The 21,630-nt window shown below is 45.2% G+C and overlaps 1 protein-coding gene across 1 annotated transcript in view; it reads left to right on the forward strand.

The window, feature by feature from the left end:
• Positions 1–12,593, forward strand: part of GSG1L2 (GSG1 like 2) — a 21,379-nt gene extending 8,786 nt beyond the window's left edge. The window contains exons 2-5 of the mRNA XM_016932397.3: positions 2,653–2,700; positions 4,241–4,393; positions 5,617–5,728; positions 10,557–12,593. Coding sequence (XP_016787886.3) covers positions 2,653–2,700; positions 4,241–4,393; positions 5,617–5,728; positions 10,557–10,815 — 572 coding nt within the window. The 3' untranslated portion in view covers positions 10,816–12,593. The remainder of the gene's footprint in view (positions 1–2,652; positions 2,701–4,240; positions 4,394–5,616; positions 5,729–10,556) is intronic.
• The last annotated feature ends 9,037 nt before the right edge of the window (positions 12,594–21,630 follow it).

Here is a 21,630-nt window from a genome sequence, read left to right on the forward strand (position 1 = left end):
TATAGCTCAGCAGAGGGGTGATACAGAAGTGTGAAGGAATGAGGCCCACGGGCACTTGGAATTTCACGAGGATGGGCATGGCAAATGTTAAGGTTTATAAGCATTAGACATGCACTGCCAGAAGCGTATGCTTGCACACATATCATCCTTCCCATGTGCTGTGACTGGATATTTGTGTCCCCTCCCCAGGTTCATATGCTGAAACCCTAACCCCAATGTAATGGTATTAGGAGGTGGGGGCCTTTGCGTGGTGATTAGGTCATGAGGGTGGAGCCCTCACGTATGGAATTAGTGCCCTTATAAGAAGAGGCTAGAGAGCAAGCCAGATCTCTTTCTGCCGTGCGAGGTTACTACAAAAAGCTGTCTGCTGGCCAGGCATGGTAGCCCATGCCTGTTATCCTAACACTTTGGGAGGCTGAGGTGGGCAGATTGCTTGAGCCCAGGAGTTATAGTGAGACTCCATCTCTACCAAAAAAAAAAAAAAAGTTAGCCAGGTGTGGTGGCGTGCACCTCTAGTCCCAGCTACTTGGGAAGTTGAGATAGGAGGATCACTTGAGCCCAGGAGATTTTGGCTGCAGTGAGCCGTGATCCACTGCACTCCAGCCTGGGTGACAGAGCAAGACCCTGTCTCAAAAAATAAAAAAAATAAAAGAAGCTCTCTGCACCTGGAAGAGGGCCCTCACCAGAACCCCACCACGCAGGCATCTCAGACTTCCAGGCTCCAGATCTGAAAAGCTGTTCCTGTTGTTGATAAACCACCCCATCTATGGTAATTTGTTACAGGACTAAGATACTATGGGACCCTGAGGAGGGGGAAGGTGAATGCTGGGTGGTGCTGGGGAGGCAAAAAGATGGGCTGTGTGTTGGGAAGTCAGGTTGATGGAGAGAGGACATAAAAGCTAACAGGAGGAATTTAGACTTGATGCTAGGGGAAATAGGGAGCCATAGAGAGTTCTTGAATAGGAAAATTAAATTACTTGGGATTTTCTCTCCTATAAAAGAAAAAAAAATTCTTGAAGTCTACAGATGCTCCCTAAACTCCCTCTGTTCCTGGAACCTTCCAGCAATGGTAGCTGGCATGAACCTTGCCCTTGGGGTTGCTTAGAGTCTGGAAATAAATAATAGTTCATGCTAACCACTGCAAAAATGCTCTAATAGAACTCATTATATTCTAATAAGATTTAAATGCGTATGAACTGTGATAGAAGTTTCCTAAGTATTGTTTCATGTAATCTTCAAAGAAAGGCTAAGGTGGGGACTATTGGATAAGTGATAAGTGATAAGTGATAAGTGACTATTGGATGGTGATAAGAATGCCATTCCTTTGAAGAGTCAATGGGAAAAAAACATGCTGTGCTTCAGCTCCCACCAGGATCAGACTGGGGGCGGCTCCCTTGTCTCAGGCATCTTTGCACCCCCGGCACCTTTCCTTGATTGCATTAAGTCAGTGATGTAGCAGGACAGAGCTGGGCCCGGGCTCTGCAGCCCTGAGCTCTAACACGGAAACCGCCTCTACCTACGCTGTCTTGAGCAAGTCACTTTCCCTCAGAGGCCCTTGAACGCACTCCCGTAAACTGCGTGGGGATGAACCAGATGATTTCCCAGGCTCCTCCCACTCGACAGTCTATGATTCTATTTTGGGCTGACGTGTTAGAGAGAGTGCAGGACACTCAGCTGGGACAGGACCCCAGAGGGTGACTTGCCATGGTCTCAATCCTCCATCTGTCACCCCCTAAACCAGAATTTGTTTACATCTTCACACCAAGTGGATATCCATGGACTTAGAATTTTAAAGGGAACTGCATATCTAAGGCTGTGGCTCAAGATTTTTCACCTGATGTGTGCAACCCGACAGATGACACTCACATACAAAGAGTATCTATCCCCCTGGAACACATAAATGAGTCTGGTGGCGGCTTCTGCCCAATACCTGGTACACACACAACGATTCCTCCCTTTCAGAGTCAAGAAATCATGACGGAATGCAAGCGAATGCGTGACTCACCTGCTGAGTCTTAGTAACAGACATGGCTCTGAATCTTCTCTCACTCGTTTAAAAATAAATTGCGAACTTTGATCATTTCCCTTCAACAAGAAGCCAATTATTTTAGATTCATACCATAATGAATGCTATTTCCAAAGCTGAGAATCCCTGGTCTAAGACTTGCAGTATTAGTCCAGAGAGGATAGGTTAGGCTGCAATAACAAACAACCCCCCAAATTCCAGTGCTTTAAACCAACACATTTATTTTTAGCTCATTCTGTATAGAATTTTCAGGTTGGCAAGGGGTCTGTCCTCATTGTAGCTATTCAGGGACCCAGGCTGATGGAGACTTCCTCTTGACATGGGCCTCTGGGATTACAGAGCAAGGGAACAAGAACCAAGGGAAAAGACACTGGCTCTTAAAGCTGCTCAGATCCATCTCATTTTTGCTCCCAGTTCATTGGTCAAAGAGTGTTACGTGGCCAAGCCAGAGTCCAATAGGGTGGATTATATCAGGCTCCCACACAGAGGAGCAGCTCATGTCCCTGAGCAGTAAAGCAGTCTGCACACTCCCCATTCCTCATCCAGTTAAGGGGCTAGAAATTCACCATTTGCCCCCTGGTTGTGAAGTGTAACCCACTTCTGGATGCATTCTCTTTATCTTTCAGATGAAAAGTGTAGGAGTTTCCGGAGTGTAGTGCCAGCTGAAGAACAAGGTAAATACCTTACTCACACTCTGCCCACTAGCACTCCTCATAGCTTGGACTATTTTTATAGTTTTATTGGGAATAGGGGAAAGGATGAGGGAGTCATTGATGATTTTTCCATGAAGTCCAGCCCAAAAGCTAGAACCACAGGCTCTCTTCCTGTGCCCTATAGCCAGTGGTGTGCTGGCAAATGTTTAACAGCCAACTTTGTAGGGTGGATGGGAAGCCCTGATTGGCAGCACTGGCCGTGTTCCATGGTGTAAATATTCCCACCATAGCCAATTTCAATTGCAAGATGAATGCAGCTCTCAGTTGCAAGATGAACACAGAGCTGTGAGATAAGCTTCAGCACACCACTGCCTAGAGCAGTTTTTTCTTCTCTCTAAAGCTCCCTAACACTCAGTATCTTTGTAATTACTTTCTTAGTGTCTGTTCTCCCAGCTGGAGTAGAGGTTTTGTGAAGGTATGGATCACGTCTATTCATTGCTGTGTCCCCATTACCTAACTTGCCTTAGAGGAGTCCTTTCGCAAAGATGAATTTCCTTTTCTGTCCCTTTTCTCCATTGCTCTCCACTGGCAACAGAGTTCCTTGAAGCCACAGGTGGGATCCTCTCCAGGAAGTAAACAAGTGGCTTCCACAGAAACAAATGAGGTTTTGGTACCTGCAGACAGGACTCTCCAACTTACAGACCCTCCACCCCCATGTTTGTGTAGCTTTTTCTTGCAAAAGGCAAAGATGATATCTTCTGGTAAAATCAAAACATCATGGTGAGAGGTGAGGCTAGCCGGACTTCCTGGGTCAAGTGGGGAGTTGGGGAACTTTTCTGTCTTACAAGAGGTTTGTAAAACGCACCAATCAGGAACTTTTCTGTCTTAAAGAGGTTTGTAAAACGCACCAATCAGCACTCTGTAAAATGCACCAATCAGCAGAATTCTAAAAGTAGCCAATAGCGGGGAGGATTGGAAAAAGGGCACTCTGATAGGACAGAAACGGAACATGGGAGGGGCCAATAAGGGGATAAAAGCTGGCCACCCCAGCCCGCCACAGTCATCGTCTCAGGTCCCCTTCCATGGTTTGGAAGCTTTGTCCTTTCTCTCTTCACAATAAATCTTGCTACCGCTCACTCTTTGGGTCTGTGCCACCTTTAAGAGCTGTAACACTCACCGCGAAGGTCTGTGGCTTCGTTCTTGAAGTCAGCCAGACCATGAACCCACCGGCAGGAACCAACTCCAGACACAATGGTAGTTTTTGAGCTAGGGCATGGAGACCCCCAGCACCACTCATATCCTCACAGCAGGGTTTTGCTTAGTTTCCCCGCCCCCACCCCACCGCCCGTTCAGCTACGGGCAATCCCTACGACCGTCTCTTTCAGCCCTGAGGAGTGCCTTTCCATTGCCAGCTAAGATTCATCAGAGGCATCTGTGATTTTCACTCCAGCGTGTCTGTTTTTCATGTTTTGTTTAGAAGTGAACTAAATCAAAGGATTGAACATTTTAGTATTTCTGAATTAGAAATGTCCAGCGTTTCCAACATCCCGTTCTTTGGCAGGTGTGTTGTGGCTGTCCATCGGGGGCGAGGTCCTGGATATCGTTCTGATACTGACAAGCGCCATCCTCCTGGGCTCCAGAGTGAGTTGTCGCAGCCCTGGGTTCGACTGGCTCAGGGTGGATGCCTTGGTAGCCATCTTCATGGTGCTGGCAGGTACTTTCCAACAGCATCCTTGGAACAGGCTGCCCCACAGGGAAAGCAGAGTGTCAGACTGGACATGCTCATTACCAAAGAACAGGCTGGCTCTTTCCCATCAATGGCCATTTGAGCAGGGCAGGTGGTCCCCTGGATAAGTCACCAATGAATTCCATTGGCTGGAGACAATATTCTTAGGGTGACAGATGAAAAGGGGCTAGGCACAGATAGAAAGTGAAATTTATCCGTTTGTCTTTGTCACAACCAGGGAAGAGGGTGCCCTGGCTCTGACAGCTGACATCACTTCACTGAAAGCAGTACTTAGGCATGGGATCCTGCCCAGGTGCAGACGTCTCCTTAATGGGTGTATGACCTCAGGCAAGTTACTTCTCTAAGACAGAACACTGTAATGTATCTCAAGACACTTTGGCGATGACTAAATAAGAGTGCACCTAGTATAGAAGAAGTAATACATGGTAGTTTTTAAAAAAGTATCAACATTTGGTACAAATATTCCATAAAAATAAAGAACTCCTTTTTTTTAGATCTACTTCTGTGTTCTCCAAGCAACTTTTAAAGCCACTTAATCGGGTCTCCTAAGTGGGCCTTTCCAGGGAGAAAGAACCCTGAACAAATGACTTCCTTTAGTCCTCAAACTGGATATGAAAAGTTACTCATGTTAAGTTCATCATGTAGCAGGCCAATTTGTACATCATTGTTGTGCTTGTTAAATGTACTGCATCTTTCCTAAGTCCTTTTTTTAAAGTCCCTTTTAATTATTTTATTTTACTTATTTTGGGACTTATTTATTTATTTGGAACCTCTCAATCAGAGGTCCCCCCAGGGTGGTCTCAAACCCCTGAGCTTAAGCAATCCTCCCTCCTCAGCCTCCCGAGTACCTGGGATTACAGGTGCATGCCACCATGCCTACCTCCCTCAAGTCTTATCCTCAGTGAATGGGATGATAAAATCCAATTTCTGATCTTCTTAGGAAGGAACCAGGCCATGGAGACTCCTACCCAGGTTCTGACAGGTGCTCCCCGATTGTGTCTTTCTGGATGTCTCTTCAGTTTCAATTGTGGGAAAGAGATGTCCAGCGGAATGTTTAAGGATGAATACATGCAGATACATCAAAAGGACTTTATGAATGCTAGAGAGCTCCTTACAGCCAACTCACACCGCGTAGAGTTCTTCCATCATCTGTCTTCTTAGCTGTGACTCACAGAGCTTTCCTTGCGCAGGGCTTCTAGGCATGGTGGCCCACATGATGTACACAGCCATTTTTCAAATCACTGTGAACCTTGGACCAGAAGATTGGAAGCCTCAGACCTGGGACTATGGCTGGTCATATTGGTAAGTTGCTTGGTCATGGTGCTGAAGTCCTGGAGGATCAGGAGAGATGCACATAAACATACACATGTTTTGTAGGATGACCAACCTTGGTCATAGTGCTGGCATCTGCCAGTATTGTGACTTTGGGTTAATTCTGTGACCCATCTGTAGCCCAATTCCCTCATCGATAAAGTGAGGATACCTGCCTCCAATGTTTGTACAGGGATTTAAAGAGATTATGTTTATAAAACTCTTTGCACATAGTAAAGTCCCCGAGAAATTGAGACATTGTTGATGATCAGTTCTTAAACACAGTGTGGGAGGAAGTGTCTTGATCTATAACTCCTAATAAATACTTCAACTGGGGGAGACCCAGCCCCTGTTTCTAATGCAAAGACAAGGTCACGACATGGGAATTCTGTCTCTAACTGACTCGACCATATTATCCAAGACCACAGGGGTTCTCTTTGATGTGGACCTCTGAAGCATATCGTATCTTAAAAATAGATGTACATAACTTACATTTTCATCTTATATAACAACCTCTTATGTTACTTTCCTCTTTGTAAAACACATAACACGTTCAGGGCTCACTCCCTCACCCTACTATTCTAGGATTCAGTGAACGCATGTGTGTTACTGTGAGCCATATGCTTCGTGAGTTGTTAGAGTCTGAACTTTTCTTAGTCTTCGTCTTCCCAGTCTGAAGATGTTAATTTTTACAAATGTTTCTCTGGGCACCTGTCCCTCCACCTGTTTGTCACTTAGCTACCCCCCTTTGAATTAGTGCTATTGGTTCTGAGGGGCTATCACTGGCACCTTACACAGTTGAGAGTGTAGTTGCAGCAGGGCTCAGATGAATTGTAGGTGGGTTCTCAACCGTGGCCAATTTGTACTGCCCTCCTTTTGCTGTGGATAGAAGCAAATTCCAAACACTAAAGGAGCCTGAAGAATGGTCTGTTTGTTTCCAATATCATTTTGTTTTGTTTTTGTTTTCTATTACTTTCAATTACTTAATTTTTAGGAAAAGAAGTATATGTAAATGGTTGTTAAAAATCAAATAGTACTAAGCGTAACAATCTATCAATTCCATTCTCTCCCTGTGCCACCCTTCTGATACCCACCCAGTTCACTCTGTTTGTGCTTAGTAAACCAGTTACTGTGATGTTGGGTCTTACAAAAGATTTATTCACAGGGCAGATAAAACATTTATTCACAGGGCAGCCCAATAAGGAGGTGGGAGAACAGCTCTCAAAGCCTGCCTGAAGATAAGACTTGGGGATATTTATGGGTTAGAGAAGCAGGGTGGTCTAAGGCAAGAGGAAAGGTGATTGGCAATGGGGAAAAATAAAGTCACTAGTGATCTGTGCAAGCATAGTCAGGGTTCATGGCTCTTCACAGGATGCATGTTCAGAAAATGGTAGCATTAGCATGTTCTAAGGGTAGAGTTTTTGGCTTTCTGACATCAAAAGGCCACCTCTCAGGCACTTGCACAGGATCAGCTGAAGGATCAGTGGTCTCAACCAGTTTGAACTGGATAGGAGCTGCCCCAAGTTCCTGAAAAACAAGCAGCCATTACCATGGTGACGTGTACATCAGAAATGTTATCTGTAAGGAAGCCAGGAGTTTAGTGGCGTGGCTTTTAGCTATATGGGGACGAAAGAAAGCAAGCAACCAAAAGCAAGCAGGGCAGGTTAGGTTTGGTGGACCTAATCAGATTAGCTTCTCAGTTTCACTTCCAAACCCCCAAAGCCCTCGGTCTTCCTGCCCTGTTTCAGGCTCGTTGCAGTCTAGAGCTATCATCATGAGACTTCCCTGCACCACTCCCTTATCTTGGAATGCTATTTCTTAGGTCCCATTGAATTATCTTATTTAGTTTACCTTTTCTGGGAGTACCTCCTTCAGCAGCTTCCTAAGAAAGGATCCAATGAGACATAAATTATTTTACTCCTTTCATGCCTGGAAATTCAATACTCCATACTTGATCGATCGTTTGGCACAGTGCAGAATTCTCTGCCGGAAATGATTTTCCCAAAGAATTTTGATGGCCGTACTCCATTCTCTTCCAGCATTCATAGTTTCTGTCAAGAGTCCAACACGATTCTGATTCATGTGCCTTTGTAGGTGGCCTGTTATTTTCTTCTCTTTATGACCAATGTTCTGAAATGCCATGATGATGTCCTTTGGCGAGGATCCTCTTTTCTCCACATTCATCCTTCATCTATGTGCTTGGGGTGGGGGCGGGGAGCCTTTAATCTGAATATTCATGTCCTGGAATTATGGTGATTTTTGTATTTGTATTATTTCTTTGATTATTTCCTTTCGTCAGTTTTTTGTTCTCCTTTTAGAAAACACTTGTTAGTTAGATATTAGGTCTTTTGGGTTTATTATTCAAGGATCTTATTACTTTCTTTATATTTTGTTTCTCTTTTTATTATATTTTCTGAAAATTTTTCTCTACTTGTCTTCCAGCCTTTCTATTGAATTCTTATTTTGGACTTATTTTAATTTTCCAAGCTCTTCCTTGTTTTCCAGCTGTTCCTTTTTCATAATATCCTGATCTTGCTTTATTGATACAGCATCTTCTTTTCTCATATTCCTCTGAGGATATTAATCGAAGGGTTTGGTTTTTGTTGCTGTTTTCTTTTGTTCCTTGTGTTATCTCTTTCCTTTAGAATTCTTTCCCCTCCCTGCTTTGTTGTTGGACCTTTCCCCCAAACGTTGGCATCTTTGATTGTCAAGGATAATTGGAAGCTCTGGAGCAGGGTTGGTATTGATCTACTGGTAGGCTCTTTTGTTGTTGTTTTGGCATGTGATTGGGTATGGCACCATCTATTTTATCTTGGAATTCCACTCCACAAAAACACATACAAATATCGGTTTGTAGAGGTTCTTTCCACAACCTGTCAGTGTCTTCAGAAGGGAATCATCCAATATCCGCAGGAAGTGGAGTAAGCTCACATGCCTGGCTGATAATTTCTGAGGTTAGGCATAGGAAAGGGCTGGACAGCTTCCCACTCCTGTGCAGATTTCCATACAATCCCATTTTCAGACCAGCCCCCTTCCCTGCCTTCCAGTGGGCCTGCTGACTCTGAATCTGGAGCCTTTCCTTCCGTTCACCTTCTCCAGAGAATAAAACTTTGCTCTTCTGGGGGAAAGGGAGGTGGGATGGGGTGTTTGTGGTAAGGAGGAGACTGGGGAAAGGGCTGCATTTTTGTGCCGTATTTGTGCCTCAAGGTTCTGCACCTCTCAAGGATTCAGCAGTGCTGATATAACAGGCATCCTTCTTGTCTTGTGGGTGGCCCTCGTTGCAGACACTTTCTGTGTCACATCCCTCACTCCATAAATTAGTCATCCCTCTCCCAGCCGTTTCCGTACTCTCATGTCTCCTCTCCAATTCTCCTTGTCCTTGTGTGTTCACACTAGTACACATCCCTTTACTCTCGTTTCAGTGGGGGTGTGGAGAGATGCAATGAGTTTCTGCCCTCATTTAAACCAAAATAATCACCTACTTAATGAAAACACGAAGCAAGACCAGGCCCAAACCAGAACCTTGACATGTGTCCTTGGTTAACCAAGTCCACAGCATCAGGAGGCAGCAAAGTCTCGCAAGTCAGCCAGCAGTACCTGGACTCACAGGGTTTGCAGCCGCATCCAGGATGTCCCACTTTCTAAATGGTGGTCGTGGACAAGTTGCTTAACTTCTGTGTCTCAGTTTCCTCATCTGTAAAATGGAGATAATTATAGTGCCTCCATCAGGGGGTCGCTGTGAGGCGTTCAGTTAGATAATCTGGTGCCCATCACAGCACCTGGCATACATACAAGACTGTTATTATTGTTAATCTTATTATTATCCATTGGGAAGTGTCTCTGGCTAGCCCTACATTTTGCTTTTCTTCTGTAGGCTGTTCTTTGTCCACCACACAGCCCTTCTCTTTATCTCATAATAATGCAAACATTTGAACACCCTTTGGTATAAAGCAGATGCTAATTACCATGTTCCCAACACAGTGCTGGGTTCTATGAAGGATGAAAAGTGTAGCCCATCATCTCAGTATGCAACAGACTTACAGCCTGGATGGGGATATAAGAATAATGATGCTGGTCGGGCGCGGTGGCTCATGTCTGTGATCCCAGCACTGTGGGAGGCCAAGGCGGGCTGATCACCTGAGGTCGGGAGGTCAAGACCAGCCTGGCCAACATGGTGAAGCCCTGTCTCTACTAAAAATACAAAAATTAGCCGGGTGTGGTGGCGCATGCCTGTGGTCCCAGCTACTTGGGAGGCTGAGGCAGGAGAATTGCTTGAACCAGGAGGCAGAGGTTGCAGTGAGCCAAGATCATGCCATTGCACTCCAGCCTGGGCGACAGACAGGGACTCTGTCTCAAAAAAAAAAAAGTAATGACACCAATGCCACTGTCCTGGGTTAGAGCCAACAGCAATAATCTGTAAACTTCTATGCAGCAGATGCTATACTAAGTATTAATACTTCCCACGCATTCACTCATTGAATTCCTCACAGCCACCCTGGTGGCAGCATTAATATTATTCCAGCTTTGCAGATGAGGGAACTGATTCAAAGAGGTAAAGCAACCAGCTCAAGGTCACATGGTTAATACAAGGTGGGGCCACGATGCAAAGCCAGCACAGTGACTCCAGAATCCATTCTCTTAACCCTTGGGCTAAACAATACATTGACTAGACTCTGGGATTTGTGATCCAAAATGCAGGTCCAAATTGAGTAGAACGAGGAGCTGTTGTTTTCTCCAGATTGACCCCCAATCTGGAGAAAACAGGAAGTCCTGGAATCACAGCCCTCAGCCCTTTCCTAACGGTGCCTTCTGTTGACAGCCTTGCCTGGGGTTCTTTCGCCCTCTGCCTGGCTGTGTCGGTCACGGCCATGAGCAGGTTCACGGCAGCCCGCCTGGAATTCACCGAGAAGCAGCAGGCACAGAACGGCAGTCGGCACTCTCAACACAGCTTCCTGGAACCCGAGGCTTCGGAGAGCATTTGGAAAACAGGAGCTGCTCCTTGCCCTGCTGAACAAGCCTTCAGGAATGTTTCTGGACACCTCCCACCAGGCGCCCCAGGCAAGGTGTCCATATGCTAGCCAGTTTCCATGGCTGCCACATCTGCACAGGCAAACAAGCCAGGCACTGACGCTCACAATGTACACCCTGCCTCTGGGTTGGACTTCAGGAGATTGTTGTCCAGGGAAAGCTTCCATCCCCACCCCTCCACATCTCACCTTTTACTAAACACCTTTGGCTTTAGCCTTTGATTCCTGTTAAAATGCCAGTACCTCGAAGTGAGATAATGCTTACTGAAGATATCAACCATTGACACTCTAGTATAAAAGAGAGCTTCTTAATGACAGTGAATTTGATAAGGATACCAAAGAAACAGGGAGGATGCCAGTACTAAGGGAAGAGAAGTTGAAGAAAGAGGAAAGCAAGTTTTTTTAACTACAAGGGAGGCAAAACATGTTGTCCGCATAGGTTTGTTGACAGAAAAATCTGGAAAATGTTTTCTCCTAATTGACACACACAATAAAGTATGTGTGGCTATGTCATACTTTCTTTTTCATTTGAATCAAGAAGACAGAAATTTCAAAATATGTTTCCTGTTATTTTTTAAAATATTTTTTCTTGGAAATTTTGTGTTTCTACTCATAGTAAAATCAGTTTGGAAGGACGGTCGAATGATAGAAATGAAAACACAGTCAAATGGAATGACATCTTATCTTAGTTTAAGTGGAACACATGTTTGAGTTGTTCTGCTTAAATTAAATCGCCAGCCACTTTTGCTTCTAAAAATAAACATTACCAAACATGCAGGTCTTGTTGGAGGCAGTGGTGGGCTGCAGGATTCCTAATACAGTCATCTGCAATATTGTATCAATTCATCCCATGTCCAGCTACCATGTTATTCAGGCCACAGGTTGTTCCACACATAATTTGATTTTTTTGAAAAAAAGAAAGGGGGTGGGCGTAGTGGCTCACGCCTGTAATCCCAGCACTTTGTGAGGCCGAGGTAGACAGATCACTTGAGGTCGGGAGTTCGAGACCAGCCTGGCCAACATGGTGAAACCCTGTCTCTACTAAAAAAAAAAAACATCAAAAATAGCCAAGCATGGTGGCACATGTCTGTAATCCCAGCTACTCAGGAGGCTCAGGCAGGGAAATCCCTTGAACCTGGGAGGTGGAGGTTGCAGTGAGCAGAGATCGCGCCATTGCACTCCAGCCTGGGCAATAGAGTGAGACCCTGTCTCAAAAAAAAGAAAAAGAAAAAGAAAAGAAAGGGACTGCAAACTCTAACAACCTTCAATATGTCCTTGCTCAGATCCATTTTAAAAATTATATTCATGTGTTTTGTAAACATATCATTTCTGGGAAAAAAATCCAATAAAAATCTGTTTATGCTGAACTGTAACACTTATACTGTCATAAAAAAAATGAAAAAAAAAAAAATCCAGCTACCTTCGTGTTTGCGGCTCAAGGTGAGCACCTGCCTGACAAACGCTGCTTCTGTGGAATTTTGTGTTTCATTGCGCTAAGCATATATGAGAGATAGACAATGGATTCTTGCTGGAATAAGCCCAACCCAGAGAATGTCTGCTGGGGTTCCCTGGGCCATGTGCTCACCTAGAGCAGGAGAGTTTGTACCCACAAGCCTCTGCCCTTTGCAGTGTGCAGGTTCTTTCATATGGTTTTTCATCCCTATGTATTCATGTAGGCAGGTCCTGTGTGACTGTCACAATATCAGGTCAAAGTCTCATCTTACAGGGAATGAAATACACTGGAGAGAGACTTCGCTGAATTCGCTGTTGTGAAAAACACCTGTGAACACTGTGGCTGAGGATGCCAAGGAAGAAATAAACTTTTAAAAGCTATTTGGACAAGTTTTTATTTTTATTTATTTATTTTCTTTATCAGTTTTTATTTTAGGTTCAGAGTGGGGGTACATGTGCAGGTTTGTTACATGGGTAAAGAAATAAATTTTTTGCTGGGCGTGGTGGCTCACACCTGTAGTCACAGCACTTTGGGAGGCCCAGGCAGGTGGATCACTCGAGGTCAGGAGTTCGAGACCAGCCTGACCAACATGGTGAAACCCCATCTCTACTAAAAATACAAAAAATCAGCCAGGTGTGGTGGCAGATGCCTGTAATTCCAGCTACTCGGGAGGCTGAGGCAGGAGAATCGGTTAAACCCGGGAGGCGGAGGTTGCATTGAGTCGAGATCACGCCCCTGCACTCTAGCCTAGGCAGCAAAAGGAAAACTCTGAAAAAAAAAAAAAAAAAGAGAGGGAGAGAGGAAGGAAGGAAAGAAGGAAAGAAAGAAGGAATTTTTGGAGCCATGTGAGGGCAGCTGGCATCATCAGATGATACACTTGGCCTCTGGAGAAGAAAGCCAGTGGTCAGTCAGTCACCAGGGCAGGACAGAAGGCAACTGGTCACTGAGGCTCAAGTCAAAAACCATTCTTTGCTACATCCTCTGAGCTCACAAGGCACTTTGCTTCCTTATAAATGTTTTAAATGTCAATTTTATCGACGTATAACACATGGAGAGAAAAGTACACAAATCACAAGTGTACAGCTTCATAAATGTTTAGAAAGTGAACACGCCCAGGTATCTGCGCTCCACCTCAAGAAACAGAAGCAAGGCACCTCATTTCATCTATCTTTGCTGCAATACACACCCAGCTGGATCTTCATTTGGTATAATGAAATCATCTCTTTTCATCTTTCTCCCCCTCATACATGCTACATTTTTCTATGCAAGAACTGTTCTCTGTACCCTCAGCATCTAGAACAACGGTTGGCAAATGGAAAATGTTATATTTGTATATACTCATATGTATATGTAAACATATGAATATGCATGTGTGTATACACAAACACACACAGACACTGTCAAATAGACTCCTTTTTAGCTTTCTATGGGAAGTAATATAGCTCATCATTGAGAGCATGGACTCTGGAGTCAGACAATCTGCATATACATCCTGGTTCCTCACTTTGACCTTGAGCAAGCCACTGAATCTCTCTACACCTCAGTTTTGTTACCTGTAAAAACAATCCTCCTATTTTTTTTTTGTTTTTCTGAGACGGAGTTTCACTCTGTTGCCCAGGCTGGAGTGCAGTGGTGCGACCTCGGCTCACCGCAACCTCCATCTCCCAGGTTCAAGTGATTCTCCTGCCTCAGCCTCCTGAGTAGCTAGGATTACAGGTGCCTGCCACCACATCTGGCTAATTTTTGTATTTTTGGTAAAAATGGGGTTTCACCATGTTGGCCAGGCTTGTCTTGAACTCCTGACCTCAGGTGATCTGCCTGCCTCAGCCTCCCAAAGTGCTGGGATTACAGGTGTAAGCCACCCCACCTGGCCCTCCTTCCTATTTTGAGAGCTGTGAGGACTAAGTGTGCTAGTGTATGTGAAGATCTGAGAACCATGCCTGGCACTTAGTCAGCACAATGGAAAGATTCACTGCTAGCATCTGCCGAGTGCAAGCCCTGTTAGGTCCTGTGGGTGACAAAGAGATGCTGCGGAGATGAGTCTTTGTCAATGAGTTGGGGAAGCACTGGTGAAAGGTTCAGTGACCATGTCTGAGAGAAAGGCAGGATCAAGTGAGTGCAAACCCGCCAATCATTTTTAGCCTGAAAGTCATCAGTCCTTAGATAATCAGCCAGTGAATTTTATCAGGTGTTTACAATGTTCTGGGAACTGTGCCATTTCTCCTGGAAGGAAGGAATCAAAACTCCTTTCATTTCTGGGAAAGAGAATGCCCGTTGAGGTCAGTTGTCCAGGTCTACTGTCTACTTAATACGCCCACAGACAAGGCAGTCTCCTGGGGCTCCATTGTTCTAAACAACAAACCCATCATTAAATGGAGCCAGCGCTGGTCCTGAGAGATCTTCCCCAGCCAGGTTTGGGGAACTCAGGAGCAAGAGTCCATGTTCCCTCTTACGAGGCAGCAAAGAAAGATGGCCGCTGACTCAAGGTGGTTGGGCAGGAATTGAACAAGGTGTTTACAGAGGAAGAACTGAGAATGCGGTAGTCTGACTCCAGGAAGCCAACTATTTTTCCAGAATTCGTGAATTCAGCCCTAAACTTATTAGACTGGCTCAGAGTCTGCATGACACTGACAGCTTAACTGTCTTTCTGGTGAACCCCCTTGGAACCATCTGGGCTGATAGGGACTTCTCTGAAGACCAGGAAAACATCAGTTGGCCTATTTAATGAGACAGGAATTAGGTTTGCTCATGTAAATATTTTTGACTCATTAAACGTCTCTGAAGAATATGTGTATATAAAGCATGGTGCGGGAGGCATGGGAGATACAAGGCTCTGCCCTGCCCTCAAGGGGTCAGCTATAGAAACAAGTTAGTGTTGTGTGGCAGGTGGGGTGAGGTGGAGGGTTGTGGGAAGATCGGAAAATTGCTAAATTATCTGAAGGTTAAAGGACATTTCAATCATGTAGATGCTGACCGATATCGCCAGTTACTCGTGTTAAGTCTGCATTGCATCTGAAAGACAGAATATAAAAGTGGGGCATGAGGAACTCAGGTTTTTTTGAGTTGCCACATGACACAAGAGCGAGACAACGTCTGCACAATGAAAATTTGGGAGAAAAGAAAAAGAGCAATTTGACTGATCAACTTGGTGAAACCCCATCTCTACTAAAAATACAAAAATTAGCTAGGCGTGGTGGCCCACGCCTATAATCCCAGCACTTTTGGAGGCTGAGGCAGGCAGAACACCTGAGGTCAGGAGTTCAAGACCAGCCTGGCCAACATGGTGAAACCCAGTCTCTACTAAAAATACAAACATTAGCCGAGCATGGTGGCACGCGCCCATAGTCCCAGCTACTCAGGAGGCTGAGGCAGGAGAATCACTTGAACCCGGCAAGCGGAGGTTGCAGTGAGCCGAGATCGTGCCACTGCACCCCAACCTGGGCAATAGAGTGAGACTCTGTCTCGAAAAAAAAAAGAGCAATTTAAAAACATGAGCATTTGGGAGGACAGGTAAGTAGGAAGAATGCCAGGATCCATCTGTTTCTAATTTTCTCTCTCTATTTTAAGTTTTCTTTTCAATTATGAAATATTTCAATATATAGAAAACTATTTAATATAAGGAAACTATGACAGAAGTAAATACTGTCATCGTTGCCACAGATCTCTCTTTTTAAAAAGAAAAGAGACCAGGTGCAGTGGCTCACACCTATAATCCCAGCATTTTGGGAGGATGCAGTGGGAGAATGCCTTGAACCCAGGAGTTCACGACCAGCCTGGGCAACACAGGGAGACCCCCCTCTCTACAAAAAATAGGGAGTTGAACAATGAGAACACATAGACACAGGGAGGGGAACATCACACACCAGGGCCAGTCGCAGGGTGGAGGGCAAGGAGAGGGAGAGCATTAGGACAAATACCTAATGCATGAGGGGCTTAAAACCTAGATGACGGGTTGATAGGTGCAGCAAACCACCATGGCACATGTATATATACCTATGTAACAAACCTGCACATTCTGCACATGTATCCCAGAACTTAAAGTAAAATAAATAAATAGATAAATAAATAAATAAGAAAAAAAGAAAAGGAGTGAAATGTGTGAAATAGCACTAATGCCTCACATAAGTCCTCCTCACCGTCCCTTCCTCCTCACTCTATTCCAGGAAGTAACCACCATCCAGGAATTGTGTGCACCATTCCTTTGCATAGTTGTACATATTTGTTAAATGTAGATGTAGCCATAAACTACATATGAAGTTGTCTTGTATGATTTCAATTTGAATCACGTGGACGGCATCGTCTTATACCGGGATTGTCTCTTCAAAGGAGGTAAGACCGTCTTTTCCATTTTTTTTAATTGTAGTAAAATACACAAAACATAAAATTTACCACCTTAATCATTTTTGTGCAACCATCACCATCATCCATCCACAAAACTTCTCATCTTGCAAAACTGAAACTCCATACGAACTTCACATCCTTCCTTCCTTCAGCACCTGGCACCCACCAGTCTACTTTCTGTCTCTATGGTTGTAACTACTCTGGGTACCTCGCAGAAGTAGAATCATAGAGTGCTTGTCTTTTTGTGGCTGGCTTATTTCACTCAGCATAATGTCCTCAAGGTTCATCCATGCTGTAGTGTATGTCAGAATCTCCTTCTTTTTAAGGCTAAATAATATCTCAGACACATCAGACACATTTTTTTTTTGAGACGGATTCTTGCTCTGTCACCCAGGCTGGAGAGCAGTGGCGCGATCTCAGCTCACTGCAACCTCCACCTCCCGGGTTCAAATGATTCTCCTGCCTCAGCCCCCCGAGTAGCTGGAACTGCAGGCACGTGCCACCACATCTGGCTAATTTTTTGTATTTTTAGTAGAGACGGGGTTTCACCATTTTAGCCAGGATGGTCTCGATCTCCTGACCTCGTGATCTGCCCACCTCAGCCTCCCAAAGTGCCAGGATTACAAGCGTGAGCCACCGCTCCTGGCCCTCAGACATGTTTTTAAGAAGTCAGGCTAGTCCAACAACCCACCATCTCATGTCATCCTCACTTCCTCCTCTACAAGCCCCCTGCCACCTATACACAAACACCCTCAAAGATGGAGAGCGCCCACTCTTCCAAAAGGAGGTAAGGAGTAGAAGCAGCTTCATGCAGCAAAGCAAGTGCTGGTCCTGATGGAAAGAAGACACCGCTAACAGGACCTGCATTTCACCTGGGGAACATGCAGGGTGGAGACAAGGGATGATACTGACCCAACAATTTACTGTTTGTAAAAGCATGTGTAGGGTCGGGCACGGTGGCTCATATCTGTCTGTAATCTGAGTGCTTTAAGAGGCTGAGGTAGGAGGATCCCTTGAGCCCAGGAGCTCCAGACCAGCCTGGGCAACAATGCAAAACATTGTATCTACAAAAAATAAAAATAAAAACACCAGGGGCCAGGCGCTGTGGCTTATACCTCTAATCCCAGCACTTTGGGAGGCCGAGGCAAATGGATCATTTGAGGTCAGGAGTTCAAGACCAGCCTGCCCAACATGGTAAAACTCCATGTCTACTAAAAAATAAAAAATAATAAAAAATAAAAAACACAAAGGTTAGCCAGTCATGGTGGCACATGCGTGTAATCCCAGCTACTCAGGAGGCTGAGGCAGGAGAATCACTTGAACCTGGGAGGAGGAGGTTGCAGTGAGCCAAGATCATGCCATTGCACCCCAGCCTGGGCCACAGAGTGAGATGCCATCTCATAAAATAAAATAAAATCAGCAGCCAGGTGTGGTGGCATCCCTGTAGTCTCAGCTACTCTGGAGGCTGAGGTGGGAGGATCGCTTAAGTCCATGAAGTCGAGGCTGCAGTGAGCTATGATTGTACCACTGCACTCTAGCCTAGGCACAGAGTGAGACCCTGTCTCTAAAAGAAGAAAAAGCATGTGCACACATTACCTTATTTAGCCCTTGCATCCTTTACCTACGAGTTCCAGGAATATTACTGCACCTCGAAGACCCCCAGGGGATGGTATAGTGATGTCATTTTTCTATATTCCGTGAGAGTAGCCTCCAAAACTCTTGACCAATCCTTCCCCAAACCTGTCCAGTGTCCTCAGGAGTGGAGCTTGACTTTCAATAAGGAAAGGCAATGAGGAGAACCAACACAGACTAGGAATAAAAGGGCCAGGAAGAAAGGAGAAACAGAAGCTATCAGCCCCAGCAATGGGCCAGGCCTACGCAAGGTGATGTACACATCACCTGTTACATTCTAATTCTACACAGTGGTGTGAGGAGGGTCATAATATGAGTGTTCCCACTTCCATTCAATGGCCATCAGATTCAGAAGGTTTAGGTGCATGCCTGAGGCCACACACAAGTCAGAAGCAGCACTGAGATTCAGAATCAGGGCCATCCAACTCCAGACTTTCAAAGCATAAAGTCTAGGGAATTTGGGTGGGTCATAAAGTCTAGGGAGTTTGAGTGGGTCAGGAACCACCTTGCAGGGTTGGCTCATGACACAGCCACATTTGTCAGAGTGGGAGACAAATCTTTCCCCCCTCTCCTCCCTAGATGAAGCTGTCACAGGGCAGGGGCCTGGGGCATTTTATGGGGAGAAGGAAAGCTGGAAGGAGTCCATTGAGGGTGGATTTTTCTCTGATGCAGAGATGAGCAGGTGCCGAGCCTTCAAGATCTGCAATTTGAAGCTAGGAGTGGTTCTGCTTGGGACCAAGGAGATTGAAGAGGCCCCAGAGGAGAAGATGGGCTGGGACTAACTCTGATCTAGAGCTCAGCTTTCATATCCCAGGGTTTCCAGGATGGCCTCCAACTCCAAATATGCATTCATCCTGGTCAGTCTTAGCTCTCAATTCTTGAATTAGAAAATACTGTAATTTGGCCGGGCACAGTGGTTCACACCTGTAATCCCAGCACTTTGGGAGACCGAGGTGGGTGGATCATGACGTCAAGAGTTCGAGACCAGCCTGGCCAAGATGGTGAAACCCCCGTCTCTACTAAAAATACAAAAATTAGCCGGGCGTGGTGGGGGGAGCCTGTAATCCCAGCTACTCGGGAGGCTGAGGCAAGAGAATCGCTTGAACCCAGGAGGCGGAGGTTGCAGTGAGCCGAGATCGCACCACTGCACTCTAGCCTGGGCAATGAGAGTGAAACTCCATCTCAAAAAAAAAAAAAGAAAAGAAAAGAAAAGTAAAAAGAAAGAAAGGAAGGGAAGAAAGAAAGCAAACAAAGGAAAGAAAAGAAGAAAGAAAATACCATAATTTCAGAGTTAGGCAAAACTTCAGGATTCTTTCCTACATAGAATAGTAAAGCAGACAGGTATTTGGAGAAAGAATCTCTTTGTGGACGACAAAGTATGTTTTGGTTGGAATATTCCTTATCTGCCCTGTGGCAATTAAATTAAAAAAAAAGAAAAATCTAAAGCCCCATGCCCCTGAGTAGATCTGAGTTTTCATTAGTTCAACTAAAGCTCCCAGGGAACTTTGTCCAAATTCAAACATAATTCCATGACAAAGAACCCACCATCCTGTCCTGCCTCTTCTCCATCATCAGGGACATGAGGCAAAATCGAAGTTGTCTAGTGTTATTCAACCAAGTTCTGAGGAACTTGTAGGCTAAAAACTTGGAGCATCTTTTAGGCTTGTCGAGACCATCATCCAAATAGCCAGGTAGGCAGATGCTTTCAAAGCATCAAGTCCAGGGGGTTTGGATGAGTCAGGAACCATCTTGCAGGGTTGGCTCATGACAGAGCCACTGACAGTAAGTCTGAGGGAGAGCAGAAACCACACAATAGTCCTCACACAGAGGTGCCCGTCAATGTCACCAATGACTCCACATCACTAAAGCTGACGGGCACTTCTCAGACCCTACGTTACTTGACCAATCAGCAGCATTGAACACAGATAATAATTTATTAAAAAAAAAACTTGGCCGGGCACGGTGGCTCATGCCTGTAATTCCAGCATTTTGGGAGGCCGAGGTGGCCGGATCACAAGGTCAGGAGATTGAGACCATCCTGGCCAATATGGTGAAACCTCGTCTCTACTAAAATACAAAAATTAGCCAGGCGTGGTGGTGGGGGCTTGTAGTCCCAGGTACTCGGGGGGCTGAGGCAGGGGAATTGCTTGAACCCAGGAGGTGGAGGTTGCGGTGAGCCGAGATCATGCCACTGCACCTCAGCCTGGTGACAGAGCAAGACTCTGTCTCAAAAAAAAAAAAAAAAAAGAAAAACTTTAGACAAGAGTTTGTTTGAGCAAAGAAAATACACATACAGGTAAAACTGTATATACGCTTTTAAAAGTTAGGAAGTAGCTACCCTCAGGGCTGGAAAGAGACATGATGAGGCATGTTGGCAATGTTCTGTTTCTTGATCTGCATGCTGGTCACGTGAATATGTTCAGTCTATGAAGATTCATCAAGCTCTACATTTACGTGTGTGTTTCTAATATGTACATTAAATGTCAATAAAATTCTGGGACTTTTTTAATCTTCCTGGTTATTTCTAATTTCCAAGAAAGAAATACAGTCTTCTTTACCCCCCCCACACACGCGCGCGCACGCGCACACACACACACACGTGCACACACACAGGTGCGTGCACACACACACGCACACACACGCGCACACACACGCGCACACACGCACACACATGCACACACACACATGCACACACACACACACATGCACACACACTGCTCTTAGTCCTACTCCTGATTGGCTCAATGCTGTTTACCGCACAAATTAGGACCTGATTGTGATTGGCCTTCTGGTTTGGGGTGGCTCCAGTACTTGAACTGGGTTTCTGTCTCTCCAGTTCTAATCCTACTGAGTTTCCTTATGTAATGAAAATATTTCACATTTGGGATAAATTCTTAGTATCCTCAACTGCTAAAGATAACAGTAGTTACCTTCCTACGGCCCGCGATCTATGCTAGGCCCACACTGTGCAGTATGGTTTGTCCTCCCATTGGTCCTGCCCATTTTACAGACAGGGAAGCTAAGGCTCAGAGAGGTGAGAAACACTCTCAAAAGTGTGCTCTTTCTGATATTTCCTGTCACACCTCCCAGTGGCTCTTTCTGCAAAAGGCTTCATTCTGTTTAGCAGTTTTCTATGCTTTTCATCTCCAATTAGAAAGCAAAGGCCAGATGGTTTTCTGCCACATGCATCCAAACTACCTGGAAGCTACCTGATTACGAGGGTTATCGGAAGTGAGGGCAAGGATGTTTGTGCTGAAAATCCCAGGTTTGGATCCCTCGTGCTCAGTCCCAAACTGCAGAGGAAACCTCTAATACTCAGGCAAGCCAGGAGAGCTTTGGCAAGAGCCCTGAAATCAGACCCGGCCAGCATGTGTTCCTGAATATCAGAATAGACACTATATTTACACTGACAGCCTTTCAGTGCAACTGAAAGCTATAAA

The sequence above is a fragment of the Pan troglodytes genome, chromosome 19 (assembly GCF_028858775.2).
Source record: "Pan troglodytes isolate AG18354 chromosome 19, NHGRI_mPanTro3-v2.0_pri, whole genome shotgun sequence".
Lineage (NCBI taxonomy): Eukaryota > Metazoa > Chordata > Mammalia > Primates > Hominidae > Pan > Pan troglodytes.